The 16,219-nt window shown below is 39.5% G+C and overlaps 1 protein-coding gene across 4 annotated transcripts in view; it reads left to right on the forward strand.

Annotated features, from left to right (window-relative positions):
- Window positions 1-14,861, forward strand: part of DOK7 (docking protein 7) — a 71,366-nt gene extending 56,505 nt beyond the window's left edge. For all 4 annotated transcript variants that reach the window (XM_087737750.1, XM_087737753.1, XM_087737752.1 and 1 more), the window contains 4 exons: window positions 7,073-7,138; window positions 8,212-8,283; window positions 11,382-11,534; window positions 13,120-14,861. In XM_087737750.1, the coding sequence (XP_087593876.1) occupies window positions 7,073-7,138; window positions 8,212-8,283; window positions 11,382-11,534; window positions 13,120-13,256 (428 nt within the window). In that variant the 3' untranslated portion in view covers window positions 13,257-14,861. The remainder of the gene's footprint in view (window positions 1-7,072; window positions 7,139-8,211; window positions 8,284-11,381; window positions 11,535-13,119) is intronic.
- Window positions 14,862-16,219: the final 1,358 nt, after the last annotated feature.

A 16,219-nucleotide genomic window follows, 5' to 3' on the forward strand; every position in this document is an offset into this window, starting at 1 on the left:
GGGGCGTGGGAAATGCCACTATTTCTGTCCTTGGTTGCCAAACCTTCCAAGTAATCCGAGCAGTTTGAATCCCAAGACTCCTATTTAGAGAAGCTAAATTGAGAGCCAGTTTGCAGAAGTGTTCAGGGTCCCTCTGCAATGCCTGCCAAAGGCATTTCAGGCAAGCTGTATGCACCATATTTCAGAAACTTTTGACCCTTCCCATCAGCTACAGGGAAGCTGATTGCCTAGGCATTCCCAGGAGCCAGACCCAACCTTGGGCATTTCAACGCCCAAATTAAACATCTATAGTGGGAGATCTGATCTCCCTGTTCTTCTGTGCTGCAGGCTCTGGCATTACAAAAATTAATAGCTGAATGGGAAAATAAATTAACAAATATCCTTCCATGGAAGCAACATGCTTTAATATTGCTAAGTTTTGTAACCTTTAAATTCTCTTTTATTTTTGTCTGTGCAGTTCTATTTTTTCCATATTCCATAGGAGCAAATTCATCAGCACTGCAACAGACACTTTTGCTATTTGACAGCCTCTTTGCTTGTAATACCAGACCTACACAGTGCTTGATGGGAAATGTTCTGAGAGGATGAATTAAGGAATAAACATAAAACAATGCTGTGGATTGGAATTCAGCTGAAATGTCAGCTAAATGCTGATTATGAACATTGTATCTCTATTAAATTGTTCTTAGGTAGACAGGGAGTCAAGGAAGGGAGATAAAAAGAAAGAATAAAATTAAGTATATAACAGGTGATGAGTGCTGAAAATGAACTCAGCTGTCTGACAACTTAGCTTTTATGATGGACAAATAGGCTTTCTTTCATGCGTTTTTAAAGATTTTATTGCAAACCTATGCAGCCTGATACTTCTATTCCAAGCTTAGGAGTAAGCTTTCAAGGAATTAATTGAAAGCAGTGAGAAAGAAGAATCTGGGTCATACTGTGTTGGTTGCTGTTGCTTAGGTTGAAAATAATTTATAATTCACAAATTTTTTTTCAGGAAATGTGTTGTCAGCCCTTCAGATGTAGGAAGACAAAGTACGCTATAATTTTATTGAGCCAGTAAAGGACTGTGTGAACAATGTCCACCATAAACATGTCATACCTCATAGGGCTAAACACTATAACAGAAGAGCATTATTGTAATGAGAAACTGATTAATAAAACCAGTTGTTCTCAGGGTACCCAGCCCCGTGAGCTAGAAGACAGGGACAGGGAGCAGAATGAAGCCCCCATAATCCAAGTGGAAATGGTTAGCGACCTGCTACACCGCTTAGACACGCACCAGTCTATAGGGCCAGATGGGATCCACCCAAGGGTACTGAGGGAGCTGGTGGAAGTGCTCCCTAAGCCACTTTCCATCATCTATCAGCAGTCCTGGCTAACCGGGGAGGTCCCAGTTGACTGGAGGTTAGCAAACATGACGCCCATCTACAAGGCGGAAGGAGGATCCGGGGAACTACAGGCCTGTCAGCCTGACCTTGGTGCTGGGGAGGGTCATGGAGCAGATCATCCTGAGTGCCATCACGCAGCACGTGCGGGACAGCCACGGGATCAGGCACAGTCAGTATGGGTTTATGAAAGGCAGGTCCTGCTTGGCTAACCTGATCTCCTTCTATGACAAGGTGACCCACTTAGTGGATGAGGGAAAGGCTGTGGATGTTGTCTACCTGGACTTTAGTAAGGCCTTTGACACCGTTTCCCACAGCATTCTCCTGGAGAAACTGGCTGCTTGTGGCTTGAACGGGAGTACTCTTCGCTGGGTAAAAAACTGGCTGGATGGCTGGGCCCAAAGAGTTGAGGCAAATGGAGTTAAATCCAGTTTGTGGCCAGTCACGAGTGGTGTTCCCCAGGGCTCAGTACTGGGGCCAGTTCTGTTTAATATCTTTATCAACGATCTGGACGAGGGGATCAAGTGCACCCTCAGTAAGTTTGCAGATGACACCAAGTTGGGTGGAAGTGTCGATCTGCTGGAGGGTAGAAAGGCCCTACAGAGGGACCTGGCCAGGCTGGATTGATGGGCCAAGGCCAACTGCATGAGATTCAACAAGGCTGAGTGCTGGGTCCTGCGCTTTGGTCACAACAACCCCATGCAACGCTACAGGCTTGGGGAAGAGTGGCCGGAGAGCTGCCTGGCGGAAAAGGACCTGGGGGTGCTGGTCAACAGCCGGCTGAACATGAGCCAGCAGTGTGCTCAGGTGGCCAATAAGGCCAATGGCATCCTGGCTTGCATCAGAAATAGTGTGGCCAGCAGGACTAGGGGAGTGATCGTCCCCTTGTACTCGGCACTGGTGAGGCCGCACCTCGAATCTCCTGTGTTCAGTTTTGGGCCCCTCACTGCAAGAAGGACATTGAGGTGCTGGAGCGTGTCCAAAGAAGGGCAACGAAGCTGGTGAAGGGTCTGGAGCACAAGTCTTATGAGGAGCGGCTGAGGGAGCTGGGTTTGTTTAGTCTGGAGAAGAGGAGGCTGAGGGGTGACCTTATTGCTCTCTACAACTACCTGAAAGGAGGCTGTAGCGAGGTGGGGGTTGATCTCTTCTCCCAAGTAACAAGGGATAGGATGAGAGAAAATGGGCTCAAGTTGCACCAGGGCAGGTTTAGGTTGGATATTAGGAAAAATTTCTTCCCTGAAAGGGTAGTCAGGCACTGGCACAGGCTGCCCAGGGAAGTGGCTGAGTCTGCATCCCTGGAGATGTTTAGAAGGTGTGTGGATGTGGTGCTTGAGGACATGGTTTACTGGTGGACTTGGCAATGCTAGGTTAACTGTTGGACTTGATGATCTTAGAGGTCTTTTCCAACCTAAACAATTCTATGATTCTGTGATGCTGTGAAAACCCTACCATAATATGACATGCTCTTTCTCGATCGTGCTTTATTTTATAAGTGCACTCAAAATAATTTTGTAGGGGAAGAAAAATAGGAGCTCAGAAAAAGTTGTTTAAGTAAGTTGATTAAAATATGTATTGCATTTACAAGCTAAACCTTGGCCTTAGTGACCCTCTGAATTACTAGGGGCCTGACAGGAGGGAAAAAAAAGTCACTGCAGTGAAACCATGTGCTAGCGAATGATCCAAATGCTGCTGCTTCATCCTCTGGGCTGAGTAGATCCAGCAGGGTCCTGCTCCTTGTTTTGGGGGTAACAGAAGGTGGTAAGTCCATGCCACAGTGACCCTCTAGTCCTGCCTTCTCTGTATTCCTGACTTGCTTCCCCATGCCTCCTCTGACAACTGAAATCTGGGGAAATTAAATATCCCAGCCTTATAGAACACAAAGGTAAGGAACCTTATTTGCAAACATAGTGATTATTTCAGTTTGGTTTTTTTTCTATTAAGGAAACTCATTATGTGACATTCATTCTTGGCCAGTGTAGATCCCGAGCTTCAGATGCATCGAGATTTTTGGAGCAAATGTAAGTAAAGCATTTTTGAAGGTATAGTTTTCAAACAACAGACACTGAGTTTCCTGGTACAGGCAAATGGTAATGATTCCAGCTTAACACTTTTGCATTTTTAAGGAGGGGATGCTGGGCTGGAGTGGCCCTACAGCATGGGAAGATGAATAATAGCCAGAGGTAGATAGATCCTCTATGATTCTTTTGGACACACTAAACAGGCATCTTTGTGGAGCCATATTTGGACAGTCACTGTGCCTGAATGCATTCCTAGTTTTGAGTGATTTCGCTGCTTCTGAAGTTGACGGTTAGAGAGAGAGGAGGCATTTCCAAATACGGCAAAATCTGTAGAGCAAGTAAGCATTTTTAAACATCCCCTTCAGCTTTTATGTATTGCAGGTAACACCATTTGTATAGCAGAAAATATATGAAATCACTTTCAAAACTGAAAAGTAACAAACTTAGGGAAGTTTTATAAGGCAATTATACATCACCAGGAAGTCTTTCATTACATTGAAATGAAAAAAACTCCTGGTGTACTTGCAGTATTTCTCCTGTCAGGCAGTGGCTCTAGGTTTTGGATGCTCTTTTAAGCAAGGTATTTGTTTTCAAAGGAGAAGATGGAAATGTTGCTTGGCTGAGTGGATCAAAGTACTTCGTAACAAAGGTAGTTTTAATTCAATAAGAAGGAAGAATTTATCATAGAGCATAGTGTTTTCTTCTCTCCTGACTCCTTGTCAGCAAATTTAATAGCCCAGACCTGTAGAGTTTGTGAACTACTGCATAAAAGCAAAGTAGAGGCTGGGCAGTAAGAAGTGATCACTTGGTAAATGCAGTGTAGTATTGCATGTGTCTACTCACTGGCCATGTAATGATAGGTGACAGGATTTGAAAATGTAAACTGCCTGGGCTCAGTTTATAGCAGGTATTCCAGCTTCCCTCTCATTTGTTAATTTTTTTTTCATGGCTTTTTCTTGTAGCACACATGCTGTAAACTGTGCTTGTTTTTGAAGAGTGGGCATAAAGAAATGACTATGAAGTTAGAAAAATGTTTCAAAAAGTGGTTGTCTTCATTGAGCTATATCAGACATTTGAGTCTAGTCATATGTAGGAATGAAAAATGTTCTGCAGCATATTTTCATTTTGTCACATTTTGAATATCTTCTTCCTCTTACACATTGAGGAAAGTAGAACAGAAATAACTCTCTTGATGAGCTACTCAGTTTTAACAAAGACTTGAGCGAGCCAGCCACACAGAACTGGATGGCAGGGGAAACTGAGAAAATTATTCTTAACAATCCCTTGTAAGATGAAAAGAGTGATGGAAGGGAATGTCTGTCTCCTGCTGGATGCTTTGTATGTTCAGAAATTTATCATCCTAACTTTCTTTTTCCATTCCTGCAAGTGTTATCCTAGGATTCATAAATGAGAAACGAACCAGTTTATATGGTAGCTGTAAAGAAGGAAGAAAATATCTAGGTCGATCTCTGTTGACACGTGTTTATACGATGCAGTTCAAAGTTTCAAAAAAATTCCATGAAAGATTTGACTGTGTAAATATTTGTTAGTTGCCAGATTTGAAAATGAGGAAAATGCAACAGGTCAAATCCTGAAGCATTAACATAGTTCTTTTAAACAAGCTCCAAATGGGAAAACTTCAACTTGACCATAAATGGATTGGAATATCTTATTGTTTTAAACCTCCTTTCCTGTCCTGCGTGCTTTTCACAAATCCTAAAAATGTTGCTTAAAAATCCATGTTTCCTCTGGAATGATTTCTGTTGAATTATATTAAGTTTTTGAGGGAAAGACCCCCCCTCCAGTTTTGTGATGAAGCTGCAATTAGCATAAAGCTGTAGTCTTTCTTCAAAGTAAGGTAAGGCTTTCAGCTGCATAAAGCATGTTCTGATATTCTTAATAATGCAGAGACAGGATGCTCTGAGGTGAGAAAAAGGAAAACCAGTTACAATAAAAATATAAGTAAATCAGCTAGTCCAGGGCTGTCGTATTTTTGCATTTATTTTTCTCAGCAGTCTTGTTAAAAACAAAATTTCAAATAATGCTTTTAGTGGTTAAGTCCTTACCACAGTATGTAAAGGTTCTACAATCTGATCTCATTTGTTAAAATACAAGATCAGTTTCTCAGTATGGTAAGCTTGAAATTTTTTTTTGTAGCCTTGGATTACTCCATATATGCGTTTTTGTATACAAAGGCTACAGATCTAAAGGTTTTAGTTCAGTTGTGCACTTTTGAAATAGGTGTTCATTATTTTTTAATCCATTTTCCTCATTAAGTGAAATAATTTGTGGGTTTTATTTAGATTTATTTTATAAAAGTGTAGGAATAATTTTATAAGCTTGTAAATTATTAGATTTAGAAAAAAATTGTATGAATATATACTGTATACAGGGGAAAAAATAAGAAATTGTCATTTTCTTTAGGTTCCTAGGTCATGCAGATTTCTTAGGTCTTTGAGACTGCTATTTATTTTATAGAATTTCTTCATGTTGTGTAAGAATTATGGTAATTTTTTAAGGCCATTTTAAAAATAATTTGCAGAGAAGTGGCTCACATGCTCAGAGACTATTCATAAGTGTAGAAGAGAGCGTTAATTTTATACGTGATCCCCAACACCCAGCAGCACATGGCACAGCTGCCCTGTCACCAGTGGCAGGGTTACTCATAAACACAGCCTCCTACCTTATTTCTGTTAAGTACCATTTACTTGCATAACAAGTTCCCTCAAAATTATTCATGTGAGGAAGTCAATGCCACTCATCTTGATTAAGGTGCCCACAGTGACGACAGTAGAGACAAGACGTTCGCAGCTAGATAGGGATAACGCTAACCGAACAGGTAGGTATAATGCTGATTAGTTTGTTGGATAAATAAAGAAGGGATATGTGTATGTAGACAAACCACACTACATGCGTGCCACCCTAGGTTTCCGAGCTGCTAGCTCTTGTTTCCTCAAACTTCCGTACCCAGTACTGTACTGGGACAGCTTCTTGCTGATCTGAATAGGGCTGGGGACAGACTGACTGTGCCTTCTGACGTGCCCTCGGTAAAGCTTTCCTGGCTGAAACACTTGGAACAATATTTCACAAGAACCAGCCATGACCTGGACTCAAACCCCACAGAAGTTAGATCCTTCGCCTACCCTTCACTCTGCCCCAGTTTATGCATGTCCTAAACTGGACGGTGGTCTACTGAAGTGTGATACAGTCCTTCCTATTCATTTTAATGGGTTTTGGATCCAGTCTGATAAGATTTTAATGAATGCTTTAAACTTTGTGGTTGCCAAAGCTACGTTATGGATTGCAAAGACAACTCCCCACTCAGTTTTCATTGCCGTTTTACTTCTCAGTTCAAGACGACTATCTCTCTGAGTAAGGTAGTACTCACCACAAACAGGGAGGCCAGTATCCTGAAGTTTTAAGGAAAGCATCCTTTATTTCTAAAGAAAGAAGACAACAAAATTAGATTATAGTGCCGCAATCTCAGGATAAAGAATTTAGCAAAAAAAAGGAATATTGCTTAAATGAAGAACAATGACTTGTAATTCTTATTGAAACTTTTCTTGATGTTTCAGAATCATTTACCAAAAATGCTGATGCACAGAAGATATCTAATAATAGCAACAGGTATTTAGATTAAATGTGAATATCTGTCTTTGAAAACAGGTGGTGCTTCTGTCATGGCAGCTTCTGGGTCTTTGAAAGTACATAGAGGGCACAGTTTCCAAGCTGGTAAGTGTAAGGGGTTACAAGGTACGTGTGTGCATGTAAATTTAAATTAATTTGAACTTAAATTATTTTAAACTTCAGAAAATGTTAAAGGTAATGTACGACTTGATTCTCTGTTGTAAGACTTATGTATTTCTTTGGGTTTTTTTGCTTTGCAGGGTTTTTGTTAGAAAGGCATTGACAGATGGGATAAGTTTAGAAGAAGCAGTGACAAATGAGATAAGTGTCAGAGCATAGGCAGTAATCTTATTCACAGCAGTAAAATGTTGCCAGCACTTTAACAAAGGGCACCCACCAAAAAAAACCCCACCTTGGGCCATGAGAAATCCTGTACCCTAACAATGATGTGGTGGGAAAAAAACCCCACCACATTTAAAGATACTTCTTCATGATAATAGAGAAAGAAACAACAGCAGCAGATAAGATTATGAGTGTTTGTCATTCAAAATTATTGCCAATATGTTTATTCTATGGGCACAGCTTTTTATCTTGCCTTGTTTGAACTTGGGTGGAGTCTGAGATCATGAGAGAACCTGGGCATTTTTTTTCAGCTTAGTGCTCTGGAAGCACCGGTGATGTTGTGCGACCTGGCTTCTTGCAAAGATGACGATTTGCACTTGGAAAGCAAAGTTATCTTTGGAAGGGCTAGTTTAAGCATTTTCTACAGAGCTTTGTCAGAAATCAAGAAGTTATCCATCAAGCTGGAGGTGGAATTTTAACAAGAGTCTTCCAGATGCTCCCAAGATCACCCACGCACTTCTCCCTGATTCATGCATTCAAGACAGTTTTGCTCCCACATTGATGTACAGCAAAACGCACTGTTGACTTCAGTGGCCTTCAGTGTGAATACTTGTAAAAAGTCCGAATTTTTATTTCCTTGGTGTTACACTCATTAGAAAATGCTGGCATCACCACTACAGAAAAGTCAACACTAACCACTGTTTATACTTTCTGAGATTATTCAGTATGATTATTCAGATTACAAGGTCACAAGACAAAACCAGAAAATCACATGCTTTGTTTTCATTGTGCAAATTCCTAAATCCCAAGCCATTGATGGTGCTCCTGTATTCTAGGTCCTAAAGGTGGTTATGAGATGCTAACACTTCCTGCAGAACCTGGAACTCCTACTAGCCCTGAGGAACCTGGTGAGTAAAGATCTTTGGAGCCAGTTGCATTAGAGGACACTAACATCTCCTGTTTCTTTTTCCATTTCCTTTTTTGTTGTGGTCTCTTCTAAATGTTTATTTTTGAGGTAGTGCCCTTTGAACATGCCAGCTTTACATGCACGCACACACACACACACACATTTAGCTCAGGGCTGTGTTTATGGTGTTGGTTTTCTTTCTGCATTATTTATTGCACATTTCTGAGAATGGTGCCTACATAGGGTAGAAAATATGGATAACTAACACTTGCTGAAAGAAAGGCTAAAACACCAGTTTCAAATATAATTTTCTTCTTCCCTTCTGAATTATACTATCTTTTCCTTTCTTTTCCCCCTCATTTCAGTACCACTGCATTTTCTCTTTTACTCTTCTCCTGTTATTTTCTTAGCTATCTTTTTTTCTTCCTGCATTTTCCCCCTTTCCCTTCAAGCAATCATGATTCTTTCAGAGCGTTGTAATCATGCACTTTGGTCTGTTTTTCTCCCAAATTCTCCGTCCATAATGATCTCAAATACTGGTCCTCTGACCCCTCTTGTAAGCATCTTCTACCTCTGTCCACCCAGAATGGGCTGCTGAAAGCACCGTCTTTGTTCATGGCTCCCTGTGTGTGCCTTGTTTTCTTTCTTTCTTCTTTTGACTGCCTTGTGCTTTTCAAATAAACCTTTCTCTTCAAACAAATACAAGCCAGTTTTTAGTATCTAATGAGTTTTTTTTTATTTGCAGGAAAAATGAAAAGCCAAGTATTTCTGTGTTTACAAAGAAAGCACAGTTTCTGTTAAGACAGCACAGGCTAAAAAACAGAAGGCTTGCTTTCCTTCCATTCCAGTTTGCCCAACTTTTTTCTTCTTTTTTTTTTTTTTTTTTTCCTTTGAGTCAAGTTATAGCAAGAATATTTGATTGTTGCCAGGGGTTTCTTTCTTCTTTGTGCTTCTTTTGCTTTTCTTGCACAAAGCCCCACCAATTAATATATCTGTGTTTTTTTAGTTCTCAGGAAAATCTCTTGGCTTGTCTGCATCAGATATGACATTCAGCTTCCTGAAACCTTTCAGCTATTTAGCTCTACAGAGAAGTTTGCTGGTTTTCACGTTAGCTAGCCTTGAGGAGACTTCACTTAAACTCCTGCTACATCACTTCAACAGTGTATAGAAAGACTTTAAAAATTATCTTTTCCTTCATGACTATCTGTGACTCCGTATCAGTCCTTAAGACAGTCATTTGCTTAAAAGTTTAACTATTTGGGATGCAGGTTTTCAATGCCATGGTTCTGCTGAATCCCTTTTGGCACAGTCAGGCCAAATTCCTTTGATATACTTTAGACACAATAATTGAGAATAATTTCTGAGAATGCTGTTTGATGAAGATATAGAAATTTCTTCTTTTTGTTTTTTTTTTTTTTTTCCTTTTCATTTTGTTCCTAACACCTGGCTTTGGAACAACAACTTGAAGTCTGATGGTGAGAAAAATATTTGGTTACTTCGTGGATGTTCCTATGTTTTCTTTATGAAAATCTGTCAGAAACTTTCCAGGCTTTTAAAATTTTGGACTGCATAGTAGACTCCTTTGTTTTAAATAGCTTAAGCCTGGAGAAATTCTGTTATCCTGGAACCTGCTGTAACCTCTGACAACTCTTGCTGTTGCCCAACTTTGTATGAATTATCTCTGCTATTCATAATACAGTCCAAGAAGAAGAAAAATTCCCCTAAATGGTTATTCACAGCTGCTGTTGGTTGGATAGCAGAAGTCATTCTCTCCTGTGCTACAAAAGCCTTGATCACCTTCTGCCTCTCCATTCACATCTCATCAGTGTCTGAACGGGCAGAAAAGCAAAGCAGTGATTTGGACAAATAAAGTTTTGATACAAGTTTTATGTGGGGACAAGGAAGGGCTTAATGGGAGAACTTTAGGGAAAGGGAGAACCTGACAGTGATACCATTTTTCCTCTGCACTCCTCTCTCCCAAATCGACTTAACAGCAGAAAGTGTTTAAGGGTAAGAACTTCAACTGGACGGGACAGACAGGTGATTCCTAGCCTGCTGAGTAGGGCAATGAAACTGTGCCTCAAAGCCTTGCCTGAGCACAGAGAGAATACAGGTTTGTATTTGGGTCTCCTGTAGCCCAGGTAATTCTGGGAAGTCCCTTGGTATTCATGGATTGAAAAACTAGGTGTTAGGCGCCTGATGTCAGGAAGGGGATGAAGGCTGAAATGCCTGGTTGGCCCAGTGAAAGGAACCTTCTACCTTCTCTCTTCATTTCATTTCTGACAAGATTAGAACAATTGAAAGTAGTGCTAGAAGAGGTCTTGAGAATTCAACCAGTAGACAAAAAAGTTGTCTTTAAGTCAGAGTCACTTTATAGAAAACTGTTTCCTAGTAGGTGTTAGTCTATTTCTTTTTTAGAAATTTCTAGATGCAGAAATTCTTCAGTCTCTGTGGGGTTTCCTCTAGTGTTTTTGCAATCTTTACTATTAGAAAGATTTTCCCACTGTCTAATCTTCTACTTTTTCCCTGCAATTGAAGTATTTTATTACTTGGTCTGTCCCCACTCAGCATCATTCCTGTCTTTTTCAACTCTGTACAGAGAAGCTGTCGATGTCTTGAAGCTTGTCTTCCCCTTGCTTCAGTCCCTGTTTTCAGGACTTACTTTCTGAACCTCTAGTGATTTTGGTTGCTCTCTTGTGGATGATATAAGGGTCCACATCTTCCTAGAACAGATTGCTTTGTATAAGGCTTTACTAACCTGAGTTAGAGCTGAAAGCCTTGTGCGGTAGTGTTGCACACATTGCTTCTGTTGGAAAATTTCGGCATAGTGTTTGCTTTCTGTCACAAGCCACTGAGATCACTGGCTGTCGTCTGTGGTCTTCTGCATAGATCCTGGCTTGATCAGTCTCTGAGGATCTTTTCTGTAGAAACTTTAGTCTTCTCATGTCCTGTCTACGACTGAGGAATGTGCTGTTTGGTAAGCTGAGTTGCTGCTCCTGAATGTTTGCTTTCAGAATATTTGATGGGACAGTGTGTTTTTATGAAATGGATCATTGGTCATTGCAAACAGTGTCTATAATAACATGTTACTTATTTTAGAAGGGGCAGTAGGTTATTCAGCTGATGTTCCTGCATCAGATCGTCCCCACAGCGAGACAGCCACCTATGTTAATATTCCTGTCAGCCCTACTTCCAAAAAACAGCTTCATTACATGGAATTGGAACTTCAAGAACCTAGCACAAGCATAAGAGGTAAGGAAGTCTACAATAGTATTTAAACAGCAAAGGATGCAGTAATGCAGAATGCATGCGGTATGGGGAATCTTAACTTCTCATCCTCCCATAGGCTCTTTCTAACAGAGAGTTGAACCCTGGTACATTTGTGAGAGAGTTCTTGTAATTGCCAACTCTTTTGGAAAAGATTTTTAAGTAATGAGGTTCTATAAGATGTTGCATCCTTCTGACAGGTGCATTGTATATGCACTCCTTCTAAAATGAACATTTCTGTGTCTGTGGAGTTTGACAGACAGTAATTTGCTTCGTGTTCTCAAGATTTTCATCGCACATATTAGGACTACATTTACTTAATTTTTCTTGCTTGGCTTCAGAAACAGGGCTGTGGGTGTAGGTGTACAGGGCTTGCTCCTGAAGATACTGACTCTGGAGCCATGCAGCAAATGCTTAAGAATAGAACACAGTGTTCTTCTACCTGCTCGCCGTGAGGATGTGTGAGAGTGCTACAGAGAGAAAGCCAGCCCAAGTATTTGATTTTTTTTTTTTTTAATATTTTATTCTTTTATCTGGATCTGGGTATTTTATTTCTAATGGTTAACCAGGACAATTAGCACATAAACATGCATTATAGCTACCATGTATTGTCATTTAGAGATGCATTCCTCCTTACAGAATTAATGTGTTTTCCAAGTATAGTTTTCAGCTATTGAGATTTTAATTTTTATACTTTTAATTTCAGCAGGTTTATTAACTTTGAAATGGTAGCACTTTTGCCATTGTGGTTTTTTTTTTTTTGGATGTTTATATGGCTGTAGTTAAGTAATTCTAAGCGTCTCCCAGACTTTAATGTAGTTCTCTGTACAACACCCTGTTGAGATGTAAAAGTGATGTTTTACCTTCATTTTAAAGGCAGTGAACCAAGACATTAAGAATGAAGAGCCTAATTCCATAAAGACATAAACTTTCCTAAATGTCAACTACCCTCCCAAGCTCAACTTGCATAACTTTGAAGGTGCCTTTAATGACCATAAATATTTTTTTTTTTCATACTAAAGTTTTCCCAGCCTCTGGAGTTGTATGTCTGCATCCATACAGAATTATTCTGCTCCTGAGCAGAATCTTGTCATTCTGTCTGAGGCTGAAGGTGGTTGATCTGGTAAATGTTCACAATGTCTAATCCAGACAAAGAAGAATCCCTGCCAACTGCCCTACCGATGGTGTTTTCTTTTCAAATACCAGGTGTTATTCATTTACTTACTAGTAGCCTGTTGATGAAGCCTCCCAAAAGTGGGAGAGCTGAGTTCAATGTTGTCTTCTACTGGGAGGAGTAGGGGTGGAGATTCAAACCTGGGGCAGAAATACAAGTGGTTCATTTGCTTATTTGAAGAAAACCAGATAGCTAAAATATGTGGATAACAAAGCTTTCAAAATTTTTTAGTTGTGGTTATCATCTTACTCCCTTTATAGAGCTTGCTTTAAGACCAGATCAAAATCATCTAGGAAATCTGTGGAAGAAGTGTCTCAATAGCTTAACCCTAGGTCAGTTTTGCTCAGGAATATATGAAGGATATAGTCTTTTACATTATTTCATTTGATATTTCAGGGAGTGGATCATCCCGATATGCCCAAATTGACATTGCAGCCACCGAGACAGCCCACAAAGTGGGAACGCAGCATGCTCAGTGCCGGGAGGAACGCCTGCAAGAGCTAGAGCAGAAGAGGAAAGGGGCTCAGCAATGACCTGTCTAAGAAAGAACTTTTTGCTCACCATAAATTGGTACTAATTTATCTTCCAAAAGATCACATATTGTAAAAACTACTCATACAAAAAGCTGCCATTGCTTATTGTATTTATACCAGATTCATTCCAATATCTTGATTCCTAATTGGAAAGCTGGTAGCATGAGGGGTGTGTGTGGTCTTTCTTTTTATTTTAATTTGGTTTTAAAGTCCTGATTTTTTTTTCATATGCAATGACAAATGTAAGTTACCTTTTTCTATAATTCTAAAATCCTGGAGAACCTGGAACCAATTCCAGTGTTTATTAAATGGTGGCATTTTCTTTAAAAACGAAGAACTTGAATGTGTGCAGGTAAGGGAATGTGAGCGTGTGTGTGATAAGTGTACACATATGTTTGCATGTGTGCACATGTATGTATGTAAGCACACATTACTGATAAAATATATGTATATATCTGAGTGTATAAAATATGTAAAACCTCTATTAATATATTAATGGACTCTTACAAAAGCAAGAAAATTCAGTGCCTGATTTTTTGCAGGCACAGTTTTGTTAAATTTATATGCTTATTTATGGACATGCTTAACTTTACCTGTGGGTAATTCAGTTTTATACCTCACTAAGAGTTCCAGAGCTTTGGCTAAAGTTGCTCAGATTTAAAAGCTGCAGTGTCAGGGATGCATATGTGTATGCATACAGACAAGAGCACACACAAACAAGTTATTTAATTTAATTATGTCTATAAAGCAAAGTAATGTGAAGGGACATTTTGGGTGTTTCTGCTCTTAAAAACCCTGTGTCAAACCATAGGCTCTGATTTCATAGCTGCTGAGTACCTGTAATTCTTAGCAGTTTTCCTGGAGTCGAACGTATGTATCACTTTGAAAATCAGGTCTCAGGTTTCTCATACAGAATATCTTAAAATCGAGGTACTCAATAGAAACATTCACTTTTGAAAATTGAGTCCTTTATTCATATCTCCAAAACTATTCCTAATGTAAACCAGCATCAAAAGTGGATCATCCACCTTGAATCTAAAACTTTCATTGAATAATTCTCTGCTGTCCCTAAACAGCACAAAACCAGTTCTGTGTAAGGGGAGGATGTTTTCAGAGATGCTACAGAATTGAGGCACAACAGGACATTATGTTGTAATATAGGTTTATCCACAAGTCTTTGACATCTTGCTTTTGTACAGCGAGATTGCGATTCAAAACTTGACTTAGTTTTTTGTGTTGCATTGTCTGTGTAATTCTTGTATTCCGTGTGTTTGTCCCGATAGAAAATGTTATTTAAATAAAATGTTATGGCAGTAACACTAGACTAACAAGGCAGCGTACTTATGAAGAAAACAAAATTTTGGCCTGCGATAACATGTCAGCTTTGGCTTCCAGAAGTTATCAGGAGTGATATCTAGGGTATTATGATTTTTTGACTGCATCCTCTTAAGATGCAATTCACAGCCCAATCCTGTTTTTCAGATATGCATTATAATTTATATCGGTGAGTGGAAGTTTTGTGCCAGTGAGGGTTTCACTAAGTGCCTCAGAAGGAGAGGTGGGTGTTTGTTTTTGAGGCAGAATTTAACCTATAAATTGATTTGAATGTAGCCTCAATATTAATGTAAAATATCAGAAATCTCTCAAATAAATAAAAATGTGCTTGAGAGTTGACAATTGCCATTGTCATCTGTCCTGTGCTAAGATGTACTTTTCTGTTTATCAGCCTAGCATGTTTCTGAAGGGAAAAGAAGTATTTCTTACAAGATTCCCAGTTTAAAAGATTTTTCTTATTTGATGGACAGTGGTGATCTGCTTTGTAAGCACATATTCAGTACAACTGGAATGGCCTGGCCTTAGAGCTCCTTGGGACCAGGTTTATCTAACTGAACTGCTATTCAATTAAGGATCCTCCACTGGCGGGCTTGCAGGGTTAAATCTCTTGCTATGTGCCTATTTGTATTTAATATTTAAAATGAGCATAGCTTGCCTGGTGCACTGAAATGCAGTGTTTTCCATCATGATATATAATGAAGATGCAATATTTCTATAATAAAAATCTATTGGCCAGGAAAATATATTACCCAGGTTCGCTACAAAGGCTGCCTTTCTGTGCGTTGCTGAAAATTGCTTGCATTGAATCCTGGACTTGCAGCATGGGTCAAGATTTGACAGAATAGTAAAGGTCATCAGGTTGCTGCTGGCCTTACAGGAGGAGTCACAAGTTTAAAAATATGGTTTTCAGGTTGAGCAGGGCTGTGAATCTGTGCCTGTGCGTGGTTCTCTGTGCACAGGGATTTGTGTACGCCATAGTAACTTCAGCTAGGATTAGCCAGATGGCTGGATACAAATTTGTACTTATAGCCTTTGTTAATGTCAACGTAATTATCCTATAAGGCTTTCCACAAATGAAGTATTTTACTTTTTAGGCTTCTGTTTCTCTTTTTTTACTTCAGTTGAATAGGACAAATAGAAGAGATGACTTTCACTTATTTTTTAAATTCACTTAATATTCTCATGCACTAAATTATGTTTAGGATGCTGAAGCAGGAGGCCAAACCTTACTGTTGCATCTGTTAAAAACTGGTTGGTTGTTGTTTTTGTAGTACCTTGCAGGCCTCCCTGTCAAGTTAAAGGCTTGAAGCTTCTGTTGAAGAAACCAAAGTTTTCTCACTTGAACAACAGGAGCTCACAGAAATGGAAAACCTTTTTCCTAAATAAATAAAATAATGTGCCTTCAACTTCCAGTAGCAAACTGGGGAAAATGGAAGTCAAACCATAATCCTATGAGCAGACCTGTCCTCACCATGTAGCTTCCATGGGTTACCTCTAGTACTGCTGTTAATGTATAGTTAGGGGTTTATTCACGTGCCTTGTGTAAAACTTGTCCAAAAAAGTGATCTAAAATACAGTTTGTGATTGCTATAGGATGGTTCCAGATTCCGAACTCTTTGCAAAAAAAA

This window comes from Nipponia nippon, unplaced genomic scaffold (genome assembly GCF_047370975.1).
Source record: "Nipponia nippon isolate SJK-2023a ecotype South Korea unplaced genomic scaffold, ASM4737097v1 scaffold_6, whole genome shotgun sequence".
Lineage (NCBI taxonomy): Eukaryota > Metazoa > Chordata > Aves > Pelecaniformes > Threskiornithidae > Nipponia > Nipponia nippon.